The sequence below is a fragment of the Nicotiana attenuata genome, chromosome 5, assembly GCF_001879085.1.
Source record: "Nicotiana attenuata strain UT chromosome 5, NIATTr2, whole genome shotgun sequence".
Lineage (NCBI taxonomy): Eukaryota > Viridiplantae > Streptophyta > Magnoliopsida > Solanales > Solanaceae > Nicotiana > Nicotiana attenuata.
In genome coordinates this window covers 6,196,292-6,221,472 of record NC_031993.1, presented here as the reverse complement: position 1 = coordinate 6,221,472, position 25,181 = coordinate 6,196,292, and the positions used below count along the sequence as shown (strand labels likewise).

Below are 25,181 nucleotides of genomic sequence, written 5' to 3'. Positions count from 1 at the left end.
AATATATAGATAACCGGTTAATTATGTACTTCCGCATTTATTTCAGTTTGATTTAGCTTTGTTAATTTTTAACCTATATAATGTAAAGGAAAAAGGTGAATAGAACTCTAACGTTGGCTTGCCTAGCGAGTGCGATGTTAGGCGCCATCACGGTCCCGACGGGTGGGAAATTCGGGTCGTGACAAGTTGGTATCAGAGCACTAGGTTGCCTAGGTCTCACAATTCGCGAACAAGCTTAGTAGAGTTTGAGGGATCAGTACGAAGACGTCTGTGCTTATCCCCTAGAGGCTATAGAGTTAGGAACAATTTCACTTTTATTCTTCTTTGTCGTGCGATTTGATCTTCCAATGCTAATTGAACTCTCTACTCTTGTTACTTCGCAGATGGAGAGAACACGTACCGCTTCATCAGCTGATCAGCAACCCGAGCCCCCAGTTGCAGCTCCTACGAGAGGCAGAGGACGAGGACGAGGCAGGGGCAGGGCTCAGCCTAGAGCTCGAGCAGCAGCACCAGCGGCGGAGCCTCGGGTAGAGTTTGATAAGGAGGCTCCGGCCCAGACCGTTCCAGCAGGGCCAGCTCAGGTTCCAGAGGGGTTCATCACTACCCCGGTACTTTAAGATGCTTTGGTCCGTCTAGTGGGCCTTATGGAGAGTGTTACTCAGGCCGACACATTCCTTGTAGCACCAGCCGTCTCTCGGGCTAGGGGAGGAGCACAGACTCCCGGTACTCACAATCCGGAGCAGTTGGTTCCCCAGTTTCAGACTCCAGCAGCTCAGCCAGTTGGGGTAGTTCCGGCGGGTGTTGCAGCACAGACCGACGATGGATCAGCTATGTCTTCTGAGGCCTTGTGGAGATTGGATAGGTTTACCAAGCTTTTCACCACTACCTATGGCGGTGCATCTTCAGAGGATCCCCAGGACTATTTGGATAGTTGTCACGAGGTATTACGGAACATGGGGATAGTGGAGACCAATGGGGTCGACTTTGCTACCTTTCGTCTGTCAGGTTCCGCCAAGAAATGGTGGAGGGATTTTTGTTTGGCCAGACCAGCTGGGTTGCCAGCTCTTACTTGAGACCAGTTCTCTCAGCTATTTTTGGAGAAGTATCCTTCTATCACTCAGAGAGAGGACTATCGGAGGCAGTTCGAGCGCCTTCAGCAGGGTTCTATGATCGTCACTCAGTACGAGACTAGATTTGTGGATCTAGCCCGTCATGCTCTTCTTATACTTCCCACCGAGAGAGAGAGGGTGAGGAGGTTTATTGAGAGACTTGCTCAGCCTATCATGTTGCAGATGGCTAAGGAGACAGGGAGTGAGATTTCTTTCCAGGATGCAGCCAATGTGGTCAGACGAGTTGAGATGGTTTTAGCTCAGGGGAATGGTCAGGGGTCTGACAAGAGGCCTCGTCACTCTAGTGGATTCAGTGGGGCCTCATCTGGAGGTCGGGGTACTTTTGGTAGGGGCAATCCTCCCAGGCCGTTTCATTCAGCACTTCAGACATCCCATGGAGCCTTAGAGAGTCATGGTCCTTATGTACCTCCTTCAGGGAAACCAGCTTATAGTGCAACACCAGCTCCTATCAGAGCACCTCCTCTTCAGAGTCATTATTGCGGTCAGTCGACCCGTCAGGGTCAGTCTCAGTTTCCTCAGCCGCAGTATCAGGATGGATATTTCAAGTGTGGTGAGTATGGGCATATCCGGAGGACCTGTCCGAGATTAGTGGGTGTTCAGCCACATCAGCAGGGTTCTCGTGCCATGATCCCAGCACCGCCCGCTCAGCCAGCTAGAGGTAGGGGTCAGGGAGCCAGAGGTAGGGGTCAGCCCGCTAGAGGTGGAGGTCAGGCCGTTAGAGCTGGAGGTCAGGTCGCTAGAGGTGGAGGCCAGCCAGCAGGAGGTCTTCCCAGGGATATGGTTCGGAGTGGTGGGGCCCAGTCCCAATGTTATGCTTTCCCAGCCAGGCCTGAGGATGAGTCATCCGATGATGTTATCACAGGTACTATTTCGGTTTGCAGTAGAGATGCTTCAGTTCTATTTGATCCAGGGTCTACATACTCCTATGTATCATCTTATTTTGCTTTATATTTGGTTGTGCCTCGTGATTCTTTGAGTGCTCCCGTGTACGTGTCCACACCGGTGGGGGATTCTATTGTTGTAGATCATGTCTATCGTTCGTGTGTGGTTATTATTGGCGGTCTTGAGACTAGCATAGATCTCCTACTTCTCGATATGGTTGATTTTGATGTCATTTTGGGGATGGATTGGCTGTCGCCCTATCATGCTATATTGGACTGTCATGCCAAGACCATTCACTTAGCATTGACGGGGTTGCCCCGATTAGAGTGGAGAGGGACTTTTGGTCATTCTACCAGTAGGGTTATCTCTTATATGAAGGCTCGACGTATGACCGAGAAGGGGTGTTTGGCTTATTTGCTTATGTTCGTGATTCTAGTGCGGAGGTTCCTTTTATGGATTCTGTACCAGTTGTTCGGGAGTTCCCAGAGGTATTTCCTGCAGACCTGCTGGGGATGCCACCCGACAGGGATATTGACTTTTTCATTGATTTGGCTCCGGGCACTCAGCCTATTTCTATTCCGCCGTACCGCATGGCCCCGCCAGAGTTGAAAGAATTGAAGGAGCAGTTGCAGGATTTGCTTGATAAGGGCTTTATTAGACCTAGTGTCTCGCCCTGGGGTGCGCCAGTGTTGTTTGTAAAGAAGAAGGATGGGTCGATGAGGATGTGCAAAGACTATCGGCAGTTGAACAAAGTAACCATCAAGAACAAGTATCCATTGCCGAGGATTGATGACTTATTTGATCAGCTTCAGGGTGCCAAGGTATTTTCAAAGATCGATTTGAGGTCTAGCTACCATCAGTCGAGGATTAGGGTATCCAATGTCCCTAAGACGGCTTTCCGGATCCGATACGAGCATTATGAGTTCCTGGTGATGTCATTTGGGTTGACAAATGCCCCAGCATCATTTATGGATTTGATGAACCGGGTGTTCAAGCCCTATTTGGATTCCTTCGTGATTGTTTTTATTAATGATATCTTGATCTACTCCCGCAGCCGAGAGAAGCATAAGCAGCATGAAGAAGGATATTGTTGCATATGTAGCTCGGTGTTTAAATTGTCAGCAAGTAAAGTACGAGCATCAGAGACCCGGTGGTTTGTTTCAAAAGATAGAGATTCCTGAGTGGAAGTGGGAGCGTATCACTATGGATTTCGTTGTTGGACTCCCATTAACTCAGAGGAAGTTCGACGCAGTTTGGGTTATTGTGGATAGACTGACCAAGTCAGCGCATTTCATTCTTATGGCAAGTTCCTAGTCTTCGGAGTGGTTGGCAGAGATTTATATCCGTGAGATCATGGTGTGCTCGTGTCTATTATTTCTGATCGAGGAATGCAATTTTACCTCGCATTTCTGGAGGGCAGTACAACGTGAGTTGGGTACGCGGGTCGAGTTGAGCACAGCAGACGGACGGACAGTCCAAGCGTACTATTCAGATCTTGGAGGATATGCTCCGCGCCTGTGTTATTGACTTTGGAGGTTCTTGGGATCAGTTGTTACCGTTAGCGGAGTTTGCCTACAACAACAGTTATCAGTCGAGCATCCGGATGGCTCCCTATGAGTCATTATATGGTAGACGGTGTCGATCGCCGGTTGGGTGGTTTGAGTCGGGGAGGCTCGGTTGTTGGGTACAGACTTAGTGCAGGATGCCTTGGATAAGGTTAAGATCATTTAGGATAGACTTCGTACAGCTCAGTCCAAGCAAAAGAGTTATGCCGATCGTAAGGTTCGTGATGTGGCATTCATGGTAGGAGAGAGAGTGTTGCTTCGAGTGTCACCCATGGAGGGTGTGATGCAGTTTGGGAAGAAGGGAAAGTGCCCTAGGTTCATCGGGCCTTTTGAGATTCTTGATCGAGTGGGAGAGGTGGCCTACAGACTTGCGTTGCCCCCAGGCTTATCAGCGTTACATCCAATGTTTCATGTGTCCATGTTTCGGAAGTACCACGGCGATCCATCCCACGTGTTAGATTTCAGCACTGTCTAGTTGGACAATGATTTGACTTACGAGGAGGAGCCGGTAGCTATTCTAGATCGGCAAGTTCGTCAGTTGAGATCGAAGAGTTATCATTTGGTTCGTGTGCAGTGGAGAGGTCAGCCTGTTGAGGCAGCTACCTGGGAGTCCGAGTCTGATATGCGGAGCAGATATCCCCATTTTTTCACCAACTCAGGTACTTTTATGTGTATGTTCGAGGACGAACAGTTGTTTTAGAGGTGGAGAATGTGATGATCCAAAGGGTCATCTTATATTTTAGAACTCGATTCCGTATTTTGAGGTCTTTAAAACCTTATTTTATTTCTCCTCGATTTGCGTGCACAGTTCGGACTTGTATCCGGAAAGCTTTTATGAGAAAAATTGATGAAATAATAATTTTTGGCCTAAAAAGTTGATTTTTGTTGACTTCGTTCAACGTTTTGGGTAAACGGACCCGGACCCGTATTCTGACGGTCCTGGTGGGTCCGTAATAAAATATGGGACCTAGGCGTATGCCCAGAATCGAATTCCAAGGTCCCTAACCCGAGAAATAAATTTTTGATGAAAATTATAAGACTGAAATTATAATGGTTTTAAGAATTTGGTTAATATGTGATCTCGTTGGTATCGGGCCCGTATTTTGGTTCCGGCACCCGGTACAGGTCCGTTATGATATTTATACCTTATCTGTGATGTTTGGTGAGAAACGAGACTGATTTGACGTGATTCGGACCTTTGGTTGAGAAAATAGAAGTTTTGAAACTTTCTTGAAAATTTCATGCAATTTGGTGCTAAATTCGTAGTTCTAGGTGTTATTTTGGCGATTTGATCGCGCGAGCAAGTTTGTATGATATTTTAATACTTGTGTGCATGTTTGGTTTGGAGTCCCGAGAGCTCGAGTGAGTTCCAGATAGGCTAAAGAGTGATTTGGAACTTAGAAAATATTGCTGGTATAACTGATTTGGTTGCAGGTCTCTGATCTCGCATTTGCGAGATCAGGCATCGCAATTGCGGACCCTGCAAGTTTTGCATTTGCGAGGAAGGCTGGGCCAGCAGTTCTCGCATTTGCGAGGTTACCTTCGCAATTGCGAAGGGCGTCTGGGAAGGGTCAGGATCGCAAATGCGATCTTTTACTCGCATTTGCGAGGTTCAGTGATCGCAATTGTGGCACTTTCCTCGCATTTGCGAAGGCAGCAGGACTGTAAAGGGCTTCACAATTGCAATAGCACCTTCGCTTTTGCGAGCTTCGCGATAGCGAAGCTTAGGTCGCAAATGCGACATCTGCAGCTGATAAGTATAGACTTAGACGAGATTTTTCATTCATTCTCCCACTTATTAAAACCTAGAACACAAGAGGCAATTTTCCAAAGGTTTTTTCTTCCCCAAATCATAGGTAAATGATTCTTAACTCATTTCTTTCAATCTTTAACTTCTTTTTACAAGATTTCATCCTAGAATCTAGGGTTTTTCATGGTGGAATTGGGGATTTTTGGGTAGAACTTAGGAATTTCGAAATTTGGGGATTTAGACCGCAAATTGAGGTTGTATTCCAAAACTAATTGTGTATCCGGGCTCGGGGGTGAATTGGTAATCGAGTTTTGGTCCGAATTTCGAATTTTGGCCAAGCGAGCTCGGGGTTGGTTTTTGACTTTTTGGGGGAAATGCTGGCAAACTTATAATTATGCATTGGAATTGATTTCTTTAGCTACAATTGATGTTATTAAGTTAATTATGACTAGATACGAGTGGATTGGAGGTGGAATCTAGAGGAAAAGCGGTAATTGAGCGTTGAGTTGGCCGTTGGATTGAGGTAAGCATTGTGTCTAATTTTGACTTGAGGGATTAGGAATCCCCGACTTAATTGCTATGTGCAAATCCATGTGTGTGGCGTATAGGTGAAATGACGAGTACCTATGCGCCGCCAAATTATCTGTTTAGTCTGCCCCTTTCCCCGTTCCTAATATATTGTCTTCCTGTCTTAACTGCTACATGCTTATTGGTGCTTCCATGTTTAATTGCTTCTTGTTAGATGTTGTTTTCTTTATTAAAAGTAGTAATTGTTCCGTAGTCCCATTGTGTTACATTATCGGTTTAAGTTGGTTTGTCGGTATTTCATGGTATATTTTGGTTGGTCTCGCTGTGTAGTAGTAATTGAGTGAAGTTTCATAAGTGTATAGCCTTCTATTTGCTTTGGTTTGAGGCATAAATATTGTGGAGGCCTTTGAGATAAATTGTGAAATACTTGTTCTTATTGTGTGATTGGTACTGATATGGTGGGGTCGGGTTGTACACCGCAAAAGGAGGAATAAGGGTGATATATTGATGATGAATAAGGGTGAAATGTGTTTGTCTAGTGGGATCGGGTTGCGCGCCGTAACAGGAGTAATAAGGATGGATTGGTGGGATCGGGTTGCACGCCGCAACAGGAGGAATAAGGGTGATGTATTGAGGAGTAATAAGGGTGGATTGGTGGGATCGAGTTGCACGCCGCAACAGGAGTAATAAGGGTGAATGTTCATATTGTTACTGATTATATGGTGGGATCGGGATGCGTGCTGCATCATCTTGTTGTTTATGTATCCTTCTTCTGCTGTGATTCTATTCCATAGCATTGTAACTCTCTAAAAGATTGGTTATAGCTGAGTACTGGCAAGATAATTGAGTTCCGTATTTATTTTTGCCGCAAATTACTATTTCATTACGTTCCGTATTTCATTTTTGCTTTATTATATACTGTATGCAGGTTATATTGTAAATGCCCCGCCGTAGCCTCGTCACTAGCTCGTCGAGGTTAGGCTCGGCACTTACCAGTACATGGGTTCGGTTGTACTGATACTGCACTCTGCACTTTTTGTACGGATTTTGGAGCTGGTTGCGGCTGATCGAGAGGCCGATTGCAGGCAAATCATCTAGGAGACCCAAGGTAGTCCTGCTGGCGTCCGCAGGCCCTGGCGTCCCCTCCTATGCTTATACATTCATGTTTTCTTTTCTTTCGAGACATGTGTAATTTCTTTCAGACCAGTATTTGTAGTAATTCGTAGTATCTTCATGGATTGTGACACTAGTTTCTGGGTGGTAATAGTTTTCGGGATTGTTAATAATATATAGATAATCGGTTAATTATTCTTGCGCATTTATTTCTGTTCGATTTAGCTTTGTTAATTTTAACCTATATAATGTAAAGAAAAAAAGTGAATAGAACTCTAACATTTGCTTGCCTAGCGTGATGTTAGGCGCCATCACGGTCCTGACAGTGAAAAATTCGGATCGTGACATTACAACTGGGGTCTGGGAAGGATAGGGTATACGCAGCCTTACCCCTACCCTGGACAAGCAGACAGGCTGTTTTCGATAGACCCTCATGTTATACCCCATTTAAACCGGGTCAAATTAGAGTATAACATATTAGCGATTCTGAGGTTTAGTTAATTTTAAGAGAGTCGCCACCTAATTAATTCTAAGGTGAATTAGGACACCTATTTTTAAAGCTTAAGTCAAACTCTGTCTTATGGTCTTAACCTAAAGATTCTAAGTAAGGGTTTTAAATATTTTAAAAAGGAAGGTTTTTAAAGCACCTTTTAAAAATCCCTTAATAACGGTTAATCGACCAAGCTTTGGTTAATAAGAATTGTATAAAAATATCAAGAAATATTATTTGAGGTATTTTAACAAAATATAACTTAGAATAGAGTAGTTTAACTTCGAAAGACTTTAATAAACTTTTGAAGAACATTATTACATAAATAAAGCTTATTTATATATATATATATATATATATATATATATATATATATATATTTAATAAAGCTTATTAAAAAATACTTTTTCTCTTACTTGTCATTAAAAGTAGTCAAGGTAAAGGATTTTTTTTTTGAACTTTTTAATTAGAAAACGTCAGCCAACTNGATTTGGGTTAGTTGGCTAGCCTTGTCTTCACAAGAGGCGCCATCACGACCGGGTATGGGAATTGGGTCGTGACAGATACAATCCTTCTAAGGAAGATGTTTTGGTACTGATTAAAATATTTATATTATAATAAATACCTTTTCTCTTACTTGTCTTTTTTAAAAAACGTAGTCAAGGTAAAAGATTTTTTTTAGAACTTTTTAATTAGAAAACGTCAGCCAACTTCAAAGTCAAGAAGCGTTTTGCATATTTCTTTTTTTTTTAGAAGACAAATTCACGTTTTCCATGATGTTATAAGAAACAATTTTTCAATTTCAGCTGAAGCACACCCCCACCTTTTTTCTCTTTTTTTTTTTCAAGAAGATTTGATTCAAATCCAAACTTATATAATAGAAATATGAAATCTAAATGGTTCTTCAAAAAAAAAAAAAAATCTTGAAAGCACTACTATATAAAATAGTTAATATCTGCTAATAACTAAGTGAGAATAGTAAGTGAAGAAATCAAAATTAAATTAACAAACCCAGGTTAAGTGTAGAACTAAACTAATCAAAAGAATATAATCAAATTGATTAAAAATTCGAAACAGAGTAAATGTAAATAACGAAGGCTGCCGTAAGCGACCCCAAGCTTTTCGCTTGTTCTTCTTCTAGATGTCCATCATAGTCCAAGGCTCAATAGTAACGATTCCATGCTGGGGCGGGGCCAGTCTTGCATTAAAACTCATATTGCTCCAAGTGCATATACCAAACAAAGAAAGAGAAAAGCAATAAATTAGAAAGAGGGAAGTTAGAAATAGACTTGGACAAAATTTACAGCAAGATTATGAACTAAATTAACAAGCTTATGCTAATAGATTTATTGTCTTTATCCAAGCTTGAATACTAACTTTTCATATTCATATGAAATCTAAAAGGTCGAAAAGATAAATATGGTCAACATAATCCTTCACACTCAAAAAACATAATTTTCAACTTCCATATTAAGTCATAAAAAAGGTCCTTGCAGCATGCCCTTCTAAAAAAGAATAACGAAGTAGTAGCAGACTTTTTTTAAGACAAATAATATGCATGGCATCATTTAACGCAAAAAAGCACATGATTTCTTACTTTATTTCAAGTATTAGGACCAAATACTAAAGTATTCTAATGGCGTACTCGATAGTAACAGTGAGAAAGGGAAAATCATTTGAAAGGTTCATAAATGTCAAATTTCTGCACTTAGTTAAGAACAGACTTCTCTTAAGCGCACATACAAGAACTTTTAATAATGGCAGGTGGTTTAAGCAAACTTCTAGTCCTTTGCACATGATATTTTAGTCTTCCTGAATATTATCTTTTCTACCATCTGAGAGTACAATTTCAGTCTACAATACACTGTTTAAGCATTAACTAGTCCTAACTTCATAATAAATCTATGTTATTTTCAGCTAGAAAAACTTAACTACTTAAGCAAACATAAGTATAGAGCTATCTAGCAAAATTACTTTAGATATTCACTGGTTTAAAATGGTCAAGATAGTTTATTAAGTTCTTTTCATAAACATAGTGTAAATCTATAACTATAAATATAGTTCTTAATTCACAAAAGAAGAAATATTTCAAACTTGGAGTATTCTTCAAAAGTTCATCTTAAAGCAGTGGCTTCTATACATGTAGTATCTATATAAAAGGTCTTTAAATTTTATCATTTTTAGACACGAGCTCTGTGAAGCAAATCACTTTTAAAACTTATTACTAAACATAAAAACATTCAATCTAAGCACCCAAATAGTTAATTTCTAACAAATATTTTCTATGGCATTTACACTAAAACATAAAACTTGGGATATATTTTTGAGGCATGAAAAATGAGAATGCAGACACCGTAACTTTCAATATATGGAGTGAAGAGCAACATTTGGTACATGCTAGACAAATGCAACACCATAACTTTGACAAAAGAATAGAGGGAATTATAATGTATTTAAAAATAAAAAGCCATTTCATCAATTACTAATAAGATAATTGCCAGAAGCCTATTCATGCTTTATTGAACTTTTATTTTGATTTAACCAAATACCTGTAACTTCATAGCTTCTACAGAAGTTGGCTTTTGCGATGCAGCGAACTTGGGCGCGTCGAATAGATCTATACATTCTGGCTTCGGACTGGAACTCGATCTTACAACCGCGAACTTTATAATTTTCGAAAAAAGTGCAAACAAAAATTCCTCTGTTATAGCAAGGAGTAACAGAGGCCACACAACTAAGAATTTTAGAGTGTTTTGAAGAATAAAATTGTTTGAAGATGACTCCAATAGTTGTCCTAAATTATTACCAAACCTATGTATTTATAGAAGAATTACTAGGGCTTTTCTAGGGTTAATTTGAGCGGGATTCTTGAAGGGCTAGGGTTTCAAATGGTTAAAGAACTGTTTGAAATGACGTGTAGAAGAAAGAAAAAGGACGGTATGGACAGGAGAAGCAGGGATTTGGTTGCCGAAATGGTGAAAACTTGGAGGAAACAAAAAAGAGAACCTTTTTACCTCTGTCATCTTTATTGTAAATAGCAAACGAATTTGAATTTTTGAGTCAAAGTGCTTGAGTTTGCAGATGATTCCTTAGAATAGCTATACATATTTCTGATTATAAGATTTGAGAGTCAAATTTTGCTAAGAAAATAGAATGAGCCAAAACTTTTCTGCCATGGCAGACAAAAGAAAGCTGGTTTTAAAGAGATGAACCCTAGTCAAAATTAATTTTAATTCTAGAAATAAATTCAATTGTTGGATTAGATGCATCTAATGGCGGAGATTAATTTTGATATAAGTAAATAAGGTATAATAAAATAAATAAAACAAGTATTTATTTGGAATTTCTAGAAGATAGAAGAAATGATCTTGACCATTAATTTAAAATGGACTAGATCTGATGAATCCATGTGGAAAGGTGTGGGGTCAAAGTGTGAAGGGATGAGGAGAGCATGTGCTAGGCGTGTGTTGGTCATGGGATTTGGACCGTTGGTGCCTATGTGGCGCTGATGTGGAGGCTTATGTGGCGCTTATGTGGAGTCCATGTAGATGAAAGAGTTAGGTAGATGGGCTGGCGGGTATGGGCTATTTTATGGACTATTTTGGTTGATTTATGGGGTCTAAAAATCTGAAAATGTGTTATAAAATTGGCACCATTTTAAATAACATTAAGCTTTACCAAGATGATCTAATTTACATTTAAAAGTCCTTTTTCACTTTAAATTTTACTATGCTTCCATAATTCTAATAATTTATAATAAAATATATTATATTATATTATTGTAAAAACTAATATCTAGTGTGTATGCATTTATATATAGAATAAGAAGTAGAAAAATAAAATATAGTTGGGCAAATAATATTTGTATTAATTAGCATTAAATAATAATATGATAGTGACTAAGTAACTAAAATAATAATAACGATATAATTACAATAAATAAATATACTAAATTATATTAAGGCTAATAATTTTATTTTATTTTAAAAATCTTGAGGCTGGAAAGAATATAACAAATGTTTTGGATAAAAATATGTAAAATATATTTAGTAAATTATTAAAAATTAGGAAGTATAGAGAAATTGCTTATGAAAAAGGGGGCCAAAATTGGTTGTCAACACCTCAGCTAAAGAAAAAATAAATGAAATACTGATAGCAAGTAATAACTGTACATGATACTTATCTAGCGTTTGGCCATAGACTCCCTAATTTGTTTTGAAAAATTTGATTTGGATGAAGTTTGGTTTGAAGATGAAAATGTGTTTGGACATCAGTTTTCAAAATATATTTCACTTTTTTTTTGAAAAAACATGAAACATGACTTATACCACAAGTTCTAAAAATTATCATAAATGCCCAACAGTACCTTCATCAATAACATTCATTATATTATCGCAACCATAGTCCTGAACATAAAAAAATTTGGTATAAAATTATCATTTTATAATAAACTACATAATACACCATCGGATGACCGAGAGATGAAGCAACATTGTTACAAAATAATAAATGGTGGGTTCTTTTATAAAATACAAAAGTTTGGGAAATTTTTTATTTTGGGCCAAAACCTGCTCTTGGCTGGTTTTGGAATTTGGGTTTTGAGAATTTGCCAAAATATTTGATAAAATTTATGTACAAATATGTATTTGCCAAAAAAAATCCAAATATAATTTAACAAATTTATGGTCAAACGGGTCTTTAGAAAACTGAGACTAAGATACCAAGACAGCAAGACGGGTCCATTGATATTATTGAACATAAAATATCCAACTGAATTCTCATATCAAAGTTGTCATTCGCTTACATAGGAAAAAGTATTTTTTCAATATTGAAAAAAGCTATTAGAGACGTTACATAAATGTGGCATCGTTATCAGGTGAAAATTAAAATATCCAATTCAAGATTCTTGACTGAAGAAACTAGGTTTTCAACATAATGTTTAGCCCCCAGTAATTTGTTAGATCATACCAGCTACTTCATTTGATTAATTGGACGTCTATAAATATTTAAATAGAAAGTTAAAGGTATTTGACCAAAACTTTTAAAAGAATTAAGTAATTCGTAGTGACAATAATAGCAAACTCAGTAGTTTTTTACAAGTGGGGTCTGGGGAGGGTAAGACGTACGCAACATTATCCCTACCCTTGGAAGGGCAGAGAGGCTGTTTCTGATAGACCCTCGGCTAGAGAACGGCTGAAAAAGAAAAGGTAATTACAACAAGTAGTAATAACAGCAACATGAAAGAAGATTGGATCCAAGAATGCAGTTAAACTCTAGATAGTAATAGTAATCTATGAATGAAAAGATATCATACTAACACTAATGCTAGCGAACTGAGTAAGACAAAGAGAAACGTTCAACTACCTACGAACCTTCTTTCCTAATCTTTGACCTCCACGCCCTAATCCGTAGAAATAGCATAAGCTATTTTTTGGTGTAGAGAGAAAGATAAAATTTGGTGTAATAGTAATTATCAAATGAATCTTTATACGTCTTCTTGTATTTGAAATTTATATAATTACTTTTTAGAAAGATTCGCTATTTTGCTGTCTTAAATGTACTAGAAAAATTTATTTTGATACCAAAATTTCACAAAATAAGCAAATTTTATTATTTTTCCTCCAAACTTATCTGGTAATCTCCTCTTAAGAAAAGAATAACTTTTTTGAAATTTGTAATTTTAAATCTGCTATTTTTATTGCTATAAAAAGATTTTTTTTATTTTGTGTCTCACACAACTCACACTAGTTGTGTGAGGCTTTTTTTTTGTCTCACAGCCGTGTGATTCCAGAATTTTGTTCCAGATGTAGGGCTGTGCATAATTTGGTAAATACCGAATTACCATACCGAAACCGATAATTTTGGTATTTGGTATACGGTATATTTGGTTTAAGTTTTTTAAAATATTGGTATTAGGTATGGTATTTGGTATTTTAAAATAAAATACCGAAAAACCGATACCGTACCAAAATATATATTACATTACACAAAACACGTATTATCAATTATATCATAAATATAAAAAATCTAAAATTTTACTTTTCTTTGTTCTCTAAGTTCATCAATTAACACTAAACAAGTAACAAGACATTTCTAATGATCAAATAGTCTTTTATATATAATTTTCTCTATTTTGGTCGATATTTTCTAGTTTTGGACAAAATTTTTATCAACAAACATTTTTAGTTTTGTATTTTTGAGTACTTTAATTAAGAATATTAGAGTCTATGGCTCTATGCACTAGTTAGTATTCAAACCGAATAAACCGAAACCAAAAGGAGAAAAACCGAACCATACCGAATTTAATTAGGTACGGTATTGGTATAAGATTTTAAGAAACCGTATACCGAAAATATCGAACCGAAATGTCTAAATACCGTACCGACCGACGAACACCCCTACCCAGATGTGTAAGATATGGGTCCATAAATAGGCGAGATAAAAAGAGGCCTCACACAACTAGTGTAAGTTGTGTGAGGTACAAAATAAAATCACTCCTATAAAAATATGTCATTAAAGATGAAAAGTAAAATTTATTTTCTATAAAACACACTCATTTTTTCCGAGTAATTAATAAAGTGAATCCTTAAACCTTTGACGCTCAGTAAAAATGCAGTCCTCGCCACGTCATGAACTTCCTTAAATCTCTCAGTCTCTTTCGTTACAAGTCATAACTACCTCACTGCAATATCTCTCCCCTGCTATCTAAATATCTATCTTTATTAATTAAAGCGTTAACCTAACTCTTACTATTTCTCATTTTTCTTCTCTTCAAATTCAAATTCTGATCATTTTACTACTATTACTATATGCGATTATCAATTCGCCGAATTATAGAATTATAGAGTAGAGAAACAAACAAAATGGAAAAAGGAAAAGTAGAGAGCGGAGGAGTTTGCTCATCGGAAACCGTTAACGGCGGCAAAGATATCTTCAGTTGCCAAAATTCCGGTGCTGATCATCTTGTTATAATGGTCCACGGTATTCTCGGAAGGTGTGTGTGTGTGTGTTGTGTTGTGTGTGAGTGTGTGGTGTGTGTGTGTACTACAGTTACAGTATATTATGTTATCATTTTCCATTCATTCTGCGGAGTACTAAAGTTGAAGTAATTATCTGTCTATGAAATTGAAGTGTTACAATTTAATTAGAAGGGAAAAAATTGAAGAATTTTATCTTACTTCCTAGTTGTTAGTGATTTTGAGATTTTTATAATTAGTCCCCTGATATTTTAGGTTCTCTAGTCTTGCGAATATTATAAGTAGTTCGTATGGAAATGGAGGATATTTGTTTAGATTTTGCTTATATTTGTTATTTTACATGTTCCTTTGTTTACTTGGAGTATCTATGCTTCGAGTGGCTTTTAATAGAGGCGGATACAGGATAGGGAACTTTTTGGGTTTTGGATTCTAGGACAACGACCTCAAGAGCTAGTAACGAGGTTCTGAGTTTAATTCTTTGTACATTTTTAGTAGATTTATTAACTAGTATAATACAAGGTTTGAGCTAAAGTTACGGTGCTACATCCGCCCTGGCTTTCATTGCTTCATTATCTGGGACGTATTCAAAACCTATTTAGCATAACTGAATGACTAGTTCATATTCATCTATTCTACTTTTCGCCACCATACTGAATGTTTCTTGAGTAGGTAGATCACGAAAATTTCCACTTCTCCATCCCAATAAACAAGTTGCTCAGACTGCATTCTGTATTGAATAGTTTCTTTGCTTTGGGTACCTGCACTTGAAATGCGTAGTTGTGCCACCATGGAACGATTTTCTATTGGAGTAATGATAAAAAGAAATTATGAAAAGGAACTAATTCCTTCTCTAGTTTTTACTTTAGCTGAAAGCAAAGGTACTTATAGTTTGGTATTGTAATGGATGTATTTCAACAGCGCCACAGACTGGAAGTTTGGTGCTGAGCAGTTTGTTCGGATGCTTCCTGACAAAGTTTTTGTTCATTGTAAGCTCATCTATTCCGAGTGGTATTTCTAATTTCATATGCTTGTGTTTCTGTACATTGCTCTTCCTCCACCCTTCATCCCTTTGCACTTACCATTTTGTTGCTTTGGCAATAAATCTCATGTATCCTTTTTGTTATTCTCTGCCTGTTACTTTGATAGTTCTGATATTTGGTCGCACTCTTTGTCCTTAATGTGATCTGTTCCGGGTGCAAGTAAACCACATACAAATTGAGAACAAAGTATAAGGGTTAAGTGATCATCCTGGCAGGAACTGCATTTTCTAATATATTCCCGTTGATTCTACTTCAGCAAATTTTCATTGCACATTAGATTGTAGACTGAGGTTATTTTGTTCTTAGTGATAAGCCAAAGTTATCCATCTGAAATCTTGCTCTTTGTACAAAAATTGAAATATCATATATGTTGCTCAATATAACCGTTTAGTAATCATTTACTTGCCTAGTTGGAACTTATTTCTTGAACTTAGTTGTGGTTCATTAGCTTAAGTTGTTATCAGTTAGACATTGTTGTCGTGCACCTCTAATTTTGGCTTCTAATTCTTGAAAGTATTTTTATTTTTCCTAAGCCGAGGGCCTTCTGGAAACAATCTCTCTGCCTTCTTGAAGGTACGGGTAAGGTCTGCGTACATCCTACCCTCCCCAGACCCCACTTGTGGGATTACACTGGGTTTGTTGTTGTTGTAATTCTTGAAAGTATTGTTCATGTTGAATTCATGCAGTTTTCTGGATCATATCATCTAAAAGTATAAGTTACTAGAGAGGAAACACTTCTATTGATTTAGTTTAGGTTGTACAACATGTTGCCTCACTTGGCCAAGTACATGAAAATATTTTGCTGGTGAGAGGAGCTGAGGCTCGAATTCAAAACCTTTGCTTTCTTTATTATCTTTATCGGAGTGTATGAACTGGCCCATCTAGAAGTATAAATTTTTAGAGAAGGGGATACTTTATTTTAGTTCTGCATGGGTCTCTTATGTAGAAACTTTCATTTGAGTAAAGCAAATATGATACCACAAATGAGTCATGGTTGTTAAAATTTACCAAGGGCACATGTATATAATAGCAGGTAAACACTTCTGCTCATTTCTTGTGCTCGTCCACAGGGTATTGGATTCAAAATCCTTTTTAGTTCTTACTTACAAGTATTCTATATTCATTAATAAGATGGTAAAAATCATTGTGCAATCAAGGGTGTGGCCTAGTGGTCAACAAAGTGGGTTTGAGATGAGGTCTCAGTTCAAATCCCAATGGAGGCAAAAACATTTGGTGGTTTTTTTCTCATCCGTCTAGGTGTTGGTGGACAAAGTTATTCGGTACCTGTGTTGGCGGGAGGTAGCAGGTACCTCGTGGAATCAATCGAGGTGCGCACAAGCTGGCTCGGACACCATGGTTATCCCAAAAAAAGAAGAAGAGAAAACAGAAAAAGATGGTGTTAGTCATTGTTTATGGGGATGGACGCTGCTAAGTTTTCATTATTTACTTCCCCCTCCCTTTTCTTATTAAGGGTGGGCAACTGTGTTCACTGAATTCTTCTAGTGAAATTGCCAACTCTTTCTCATTTTTGTAGTTTCATGGATAAGTAATGACAGTCAACTTAAGGTAATAGTCAGCTCTGAATGGAGTTCCCAGCTTCTTTGTCCCAATTTCTTAGTTGAGCTTTCCTATGTTAATAGATAGCTATAATGATTCAAAGCAGATTTCATTATGGAATGTACTCTGTAATTCTACGCTGTCTTGTATCTTCTTCATTTTAGCTGAGAGTGAGCTACTTGCAAGATTGTATGGACATTTGTAGCATATCTTGCTTCAGTTGATACTTGCATGTTGCATCCAATCTAGGATGACTACTGGATATAAGTGCACAAAATGGAATACCAAAAGGAGGACTACTGAAAATGATTTGCTCTGCAGGTAGTGAACGCAATATGGCAAAATTAACATTGGATGGTGTGGATGTAATGGGTGAGAGATTGGCTGAGGAGGTTGATTTCTTCTGATACTATTCATTCTTCTTTTTGATTCCTTTCGATTCAGCACAATCGTTTTTCTAATATGTGTTCTAGAGCTTGGTATGCTTACCAAATCTACTAACGATGTGGAAATGAATTTAGGTTCTTGAAGTGATCAAGAGAAATCCAGGTCTAAAGAAAATTTCTTTTGTTTCCCATTCGGTTGGAGGGTTGGTGGCAAGATATGCCATTGGGAGATTGTATAGACCTCCTAGAATGGAGAATGTGGCGGATTTATTGGCCAATGCATGTGTAGAAGGGTCAAAGGGCACGATAGCTGGTTTGCAACCAATAAATTTTGTCACTGTTGCCACACCTCATCTTGGATCTAGGGGTAACAAGCAGGTACAACTGTAATTATTGAAATCTTACAAAATACTTAAAAGTAATATTCTTGTCATTGAGGAAAATGAATTATTATCTTCATTCGATATGCCTTTTGTCTCCTTGTTTGATAAATGACGCTTAGGAGCAGATAGAGATGGACTCCCTCTCCCATATTTAGATGCTGTCAGAGACCAGGTAGTTTTAAGGGTCATTTGGCATGCCGATATAACTTTTCCTTCAGTCGGATTGTAATGGGGTCGTATTGCTATCCACCATTATCCCATGATTGGTGTCTTGGATATGTGATGGGATATCCTGTTGTTTATCAGGTCTAGTTAGGAATAGTATTCATCACCAAATACCCTTATACAAGATTAAAATTATAGTTTTCTTTTGTGGTTTTGCCTGTACTGGTTTCTGAAAAAAAAAAGAAGGAATGGTCAATGGTGGTTTTAATTTCAAAATTATGTCAAGCTTTTCTGACCATTTATTTTCATCTCTGAGTGCGATCTTCATGCAAAAAGCATTGAGATCTGGAGAAGTTACTGCACAATAGGATATTTTTGTGTTATAGCAACAAAGACCAGATAAAATGCACCAAAATAAAAAATGGCCAGGGGGAAGAAGAGCGTATGAAGTGTGGGGAATCCTTTTGAAGGAGATCAAAGTGGGGTGAGGTGGGTTGAGGGAGATGATGCAGGTGACGTAGTTGCCAAAGCCAGGGGGAGTGCCATTAGAGGGGCTTGAAGAGCATATGGACATGAGTGAACAGAAGCAGAAGAAGAGCCATTGAATTAGGAGTTCAGTTTTCCAATTTATATTTGAGGGGGCCAAAAGTCTTTTTACCATGCTTAAATAGTGGGAGTGTAGACCTTTATTAGAACTCCATCACTGGAAAATTTTATCTCCCTTCAAGTTGATAACTTGCGTGACACATGATCTATTCCAAGGGTGGTAAATGGTATACAGTATGAAAATGTTTTTTTATCCAGCCACATCTTATCATATCATATATCTGCATACTGAAGAACCTCTCAGATCTTGTCGTAATGGTCGCTCTTTAGTAACCTTGAAAGTTTCTCATGTATGTCTGCGTACATTGTGATTTAGGTTTCTTTAGGAGGTTTCCGAGCTTTTAAAAGTATCAAAGATTCCAGATTAACCCTTTAATCTTGGCACTTTCTGGTAAAAATCAATGTTCTGCCACAGTGAAGCTTCTTCGAGAAGCGTCAATTCAGTGACGGCTCTGAATCGTACGTATTCGGTTTGTCTACTTGCCTATAGCTTCGAATCAGTTGTTTGGACGTGTTAGTGTTTAGTCGTACATATATTTTGATCCCAGATTAATGCTGCATTACCGTGGAAATGGAAATGCTCCTTTATCTGACTATCCGGAAGGATCAAGGCGATTGCTAATCTTCGGCATATTCCTTTTGTTGCCTAGATCTTGATGAATGTCAAATTGTAGTTCCTGTTTTATCAAGTGTGTGCATTCATGATTCATGTTTGTAAGATTTTGAGCTTTCTTCCTTGTCTATCTTATAAGATATGCTATGTCAGCTGTTGAACCTTTTGGTAATGATAATTCTTTAAGGTATTGTCAGGTACCATTTCTTTTTGGTGTAACTGCCCTAGAGAAAGTTGCTTTTCATGTAATTCATTTGATATTCAGAAGAACAGGGCAGCACCTTTTTCTTTGTGATAATGATGAAGGGAGGCCTCCATTACTTAAACGCATGGTGGAAGATGACGGTGAACTACGCTTCATGTACGTTACAGAGATTAATATAGTACAAATAGGATTGATTGGTCCTGTATTTATGGGCACCTGTAGTAAATACTGTATATGATGTTAATTAGTTGAAAAATCCATCTATACAGGTCTGCATTGCGTTCATTCAAGCGCCGAGTTGCATATTCAAATGTTGGCTATGACCGTATCCTGATTGCATTGTTGAATCACGCATTCAGCATTTATGATACCCTAACTTCTGAAGATAGACTGTTTTTCTTTAACAATAATTGTTTAGATATTGTTGGTTGGAGAACATCATCTATTAGACGTAATAATGAACTCCCCAAGGTACATTCTTCCTACGATATATCTTTTAGCTGCCACCTTTTAGATCTTATGTGGAAAATCATTTTGGTGCTTGTAGTGGGAAGATTCCTTGAATGAAAAGTATCCTCACATTGTCTATGAAGAACATTGCAAGGCATGTGATGGTGAGCAGGGTGAATCCGTTGTGAAGGAAGATGATTCTTTGGACAAGACGGAAGGTTTGTAGTTCTTTTCTTATGACAAGAAGTTGGCTTTATGTCAAATCATTTCTTGGTTTTGTTAGTTCGATCCTCCTTCACATTCTGGGGGCCTCTGATACATTCTGTAATGCTGCTCCATCATACATGCATGATTACGTACCGCTGTTAAAAGAAATAACCAATGTGTTGATCCTAAAATGTTATGCTATTTGGTTGGTAAAATGGAGATGGTATTAGGTCCTCCCCTATCTCATATGGATCCTTCTTTTTCCTTAACGAATCTGTATCGAGCTGAAACAGGTGGGCATTGGTTGAGTATTTCATTAGAATACTTCAAAATTCGAAAAATTATAATGAAAGCTTCATGTACTCATAGCGGATACTTATACCACGTGTATTGAACATGTAGCCTTAAACAAATGCATGTAACATAGGCCCTCATCCTTTTTAGACATGGCAAAATTCTGAACTTGCCCTACGCTATTTGGTCTGAGTGTTTTTTTCTTGCAACTGTATTTTGTTTTAGTCCACTAGAGATTTTGATTTTGGGATCCGAGTTTCTTGCCCTATGCTATGTGTGTGTGCGTTTGTGTGTGTGTTCCTCTCTTGGCTTCTAGATATTGCAGAGTTCATGCTTTGGACAATTATGCAGAGGAATTGGTGACTGGTTTGTCTAGAGTGTCATGGGACAAAGTAGACGTTAGCTTTCACAAGAGCAGGCGTAGATTTGCTGCTCACAGTGTTATTCAGGTCCCTCTCTCTTTCTCTCCTGACTACAAATACTTAACAACATGATTGCCCAGAGAATTTTTAGATATTTGCTGGTTCTCCTGGAATCACAGCCGAGTCACATTTAATTTACGTTGGTGCAGGAATTATACATTATTTATGTACAATATGTAAAAAATAAAGCTTCTTTCATCTCCCTCACTGATTTAAGACTGAAAAAGCACTTATGAGACTCATATATTTGTCCTGTATGTTCATGTTTTTTATTCTGTTACTTGCTTATTTTATAGCCTCAAAAAGTAGTGAGTAAAGGTATTAACTAGTTTATCCAGCTTGACCAAGGTTTAGGTTATGGCGAGAAACTGCAATCACCCACAATTTATCTTTTGAAACATGGGCATACTATTCCATTTTTATCTGTCCTAACCCTCTTGGATACATCATAAGAGTATTTCACTTCCTATTTGACCTCGCATTACTAGAAAAATGAAAAAGAGAGATTTTGGCTTGAACCATGTCTATTTCTGGACCTCTTTGCCACTTTAGACATGTAGATGACATTTAGAGGAGTGCCTCGTGCTAAAAAATGAAACGATAATGTTGCCCAAGTAGTGGTGGTGGTGGTGGTGGTAGTGGTGGGAAGAGCCAGTGTTAGACATTGACATCCTTGGAGCATGCTATATACTTTATGCGATTCTCTCGTCCTTTTGTTTGAATTTATAAGCCAGCTGGGAGAAAGGCATCACAATTTAAAGCAGTAAGTATGAAAGGAAGAGGATTATAATTTCCACTCCATTTTGGTACGTAAAGTCGAAAAAATAGTGAAAGTCAAAAAGTGGTATTCCTTTCTCTTGAGCTTTTATTTCTCTTCCCAAAACAAGGACAAATCTTAATGTATGCTTCCATTTTTTTCTTATAACCAGACAAACAGAAGTTGCAATGTCTCTCACTTTCTTTGATTTTCTCTCTTCTTTATGTTCTCTTCCCAATAGTTTCCAAAGAATGGGTTGGTCATCTTTATTGCTCACTAAAGGGGTTGAATGTGCCATTCACTTACTACACCCTGAAACTAGATGCTATTTGTCATTCACCTAATAAACCCTGTAATACATGCAGTTTCTCATTCGCTTCATAAACCCTGTAACTACATGCAATTTGTCATTCAATTGATAAACCCTGTGACTAAATGCAATTAAATGTATATAGAGTAAACTGTACAAATTCAACTCAATAAGATTAAAGCTTTTTCACGTTTTCACCCTTAGTTAAATGTGGTGTGGGCTTAAGACTGTAATGCTCATTGGATGTTTACAGGTGAAGGATCAATATGTGCATGCCGAAGGTGCTGATGTTATACAACATATGATTGATAATTTTATCGTATAGAAGCCAAATCAAATCTGAAATATTCAAGGTGATCTAAGATTTGCATCTATAGTCTCTTATTTCCGTTTCTTTCCTAGACGTCCTGCATAGGAGGCCTGTTGTGGTATGCTGACAAGTAATTTGAATTTCTCATCTTTGGTTGCAGGTAATATTCTCTTGGATCTCATTATAACCATTTTTATGAATTGTAAACAAGAAACAATTATGAGGAACTTTGTTGACTCATTGTGCTCTAGGGTACATGAACATAGTTCCATGTATAAATGAAAAATTATTATTTTCTCAAAACAATTTCCACTTTCCTATACTTGAGGTTGGAGTTTATCTTCCAACCAAATGGTCACATATCTGATATCGCCCTTTCTATGGAAGACGAAAATTTGTAGAGGGGGGAAACTTCTCTAGGACAAAACACAATACTAGAGTTCTGTGGTATCAGTGGCCACAGAGCCTGGCACAATGTTCTTTATATATTTCCAGTAGTATTCTAGGTAGTATTGCATGTAATGTAGGCTTAGCCATTTTAGAAACATCAATGAAAATATTACCCGAAAGGTATTTGTAATTGTAACGTTGTCGTTCTCTATCAATTAACTTTAGAGAATCTTATTCACTCCTTTCATATAATCAGGTTTGTATCATCGACTTCCCTTTTTGGGAAATTAAAGTCAACAAAAAGACCGGTAAGATGTAACTATAATTTTTTTTTCCAGCTGTGAGCACGTGATTTTTGCCATGCTTAAATTACTCCTATAAATTCATTAGAATTAGGATTTTTCTTTTATTACTTGAATTTTAGGGAATTAATTGCATGATTTTTTGATAAGTGTTGCATTTTATCTGTACATTTTAATTCATATGAAAAATACAAAAAAAAAATACATTTGCATTTAGGACTTAATTTCATATTTTAGTATTAATTAGGGGTTAATTTGTTTTAGAACAAAATTTAAAGAAAATAACAAAAATAGTCCATTTTTGCGTTTTAATTGTTAATTGTTGAGTCTACTTTTAAATAGAATTTAATCAATTTTGTAGGAATTAATTAGCTTAGTTTTGACAATAAATTAGGTTTCATTTTAATTTTTCGCATTTTTATATAAAATTAGGAAAAATACAAAAAATGAAATACAAGAAATAAAGAAATAAAAAACAAAAAAAAAAACAATTAAAAGTGGACTGTTTTCAAAGGACCAAAATTGGGCCAAAATTGGTCAGCCCAAACTAATTACCCTCCCAAACCCGTTTGAATTGGCCCAGGCCCACCCCTTTTACCCGGTCCAGGCCCCAAGCTAATAACACTACACCGTTTTGGGCTCAATAAATCCGGGCCGTCCATCATCTTCAATCCAACGGTCCCAATTGATCCTACTTTTACAATAAAAATGTCCGAAAATTTTGAAACCCTAGAGACAGGGTCGCCTTCCTCGTACCCTTTCCCCTCCGCCACTTCTCCGCCCTAACTCCGCCGCCGGAAATCGCCCACGGCGGCGGAGAACCACCAAACACCCTCAAATTTACACCCTGGGTTCTCCTCGTCCTCCCCTACCCGAATCCATCATCTGTTTCTCTCAAACACACCTAGAATCTGTCGAATATTGGATCTAAACTTTTCTGGCCATGACAACACCTCGTCCAAATGACCCCAAATTAACACCCCAAGACCGCCTGGCCCTCCTCTACCTAACCCCCTTAACCCTGACCCTCGAATGTGGCCGGAACCGGTCGAATGATAATTTTTAACTTTCCGGCCAAAACCCTAAATAATCCAATCCTTACCAAATTAGTACCATAGGGTTCCTGGGCTGCCCTCATGAGGAATTTAGTGTCAAAAGAGTTCGAATGTCACCAGATATGGCCGGAGTTGAATTTTCAGTTAGTCGTATTTTTGTTGAAAGCGTGTCAATATTAGTGAGTTTTCTTTTCTTGGTGTATTCCTCTTATTTTGCTGTTATTTTCTCGAGTATTAATTTTCAGTTCAATATGTGTCTTAATTGTTGTTAATTCTCTTCTAATTTTGTGCTTAACTGTTTATTTGTCTATATTCTAGTTAGTCTGCCTTTAATTTCAGATTGGATATTAATCGTCTTTTTATCTGACTTTCACTTTTAGTTTTGTTTTGATTTAATCGGTTAATTCGGTGTTAGTTAGTTTGGTTAGGGTGTTGTCAATAACTTTTGATTCATTATGTGGTTTTAGTTCATTATAAGGCTTAGTTAGTATTTGAGGGTAGTTAGTTTGTTTTGGTTAACACTTCTGTGGTGATAATTAGTAGACCCCATTAATCTAGGTTAGCAATTTTCAGAAATAAAGAGGTAATTCCAGGGTAGTTTAGAACATGGTAGAGGAAACTAGAACTCACTAGGATATTTTAGAAAGGGTTTAAATTGGAAATCAGAAAATAAATAGTATAACTTGAGTAACAAGTTAAAAACTTGAGGACTGAATTGAAAATAACATAGGGACTAGAGTGCAAAACTAAAAATCTGATTGCTCACCCTTATGGTGCCTATAAAATGGCATCCTCATGCCTTGAAACAGAAGGGATCAACATCTGAAAATCCCCAAAAGTTTCAGCCTCTAGAAACTACTCCCAAAAGTATTCTATAGTTTCCACAAGCTGAAATTTGAATTTCAGATACAAAAAACTAGATCTGGAATTCGAAACCTCTTTTAGATCTTAAACTCTTCAGAAAAAAAAACCAAAAACAACAGAAAACCTTCGAAATCCCTAAAAATACTGTTCCATTGAAAACCTTAGGATAATCAATTTTTAGTTGTTGATTTACATCTTCTAGCTCAATATTTGGTTGCTGAAGTTTCAAAGATTTACTGGTTTTAATTTCGAGTGGTTTTGGGTTCAATCAAGTTATTTTTGGTCATTTGTTGGTGCTGTGTATACAAGTCACTTCTGGATTACTTTTGATATTGGTTGCTGGGTTGTGAGCTTAGATCTGAACTGCTGCTTTGTCATTTGCTGCTGCTGATTCCTATTCTTCTTCTCCTGTGACTTAATTCCAGGTACA

At 37.5% G+C, this 25,181-nt stretch overlaps 1 protein-coding gene and 1 long non-coding RNA gene across 2 annotated transcripts; one reads left to right on the top strand and one right to left on the bottom strand.

Annotated features, from left to right (window-relative positions):
• Nucleotides 8,397-10,715, bottom strand: LOC109225222. Its single transcript, XR_002067874.1, has 2 exons — nt 10,008-10,715; nt 8,397-8,677 (listed from the first exon to the last, which is right to left on the bottom strand). It is a non-coding gene; the product is annotated as an uncharacterized LOC109225222 (long non-coding RNA).
• Nucleotides 14,135-22,768, top strand: LOC109225221 (putative lipase ROG1). The gene is made up of 11 exons (XM_019389815.1): nt 14,135-14,452; nt 15,354-15,421; nt 17,354-17,424; nt 17,554-17,796; nt 19,383-19,546; nt 19,660-19,715; nt 19,809-19,861; nt 19,938-20,058; nt 20,693-20,790; nt 22,084-22,183; nt 22,301-22,768. Exons 1-10 carry the CDS (start codon nt 14,322-14,324, stop codon nt 22,153-22,155), a joined length of 1,077 nt encoding a protein of 358 aa, XP_019245360.1. The 5' UTR covers nt 14,135-14,321; the 3' UTR covers nt 22,156-22,183; nt 22,301-22,768.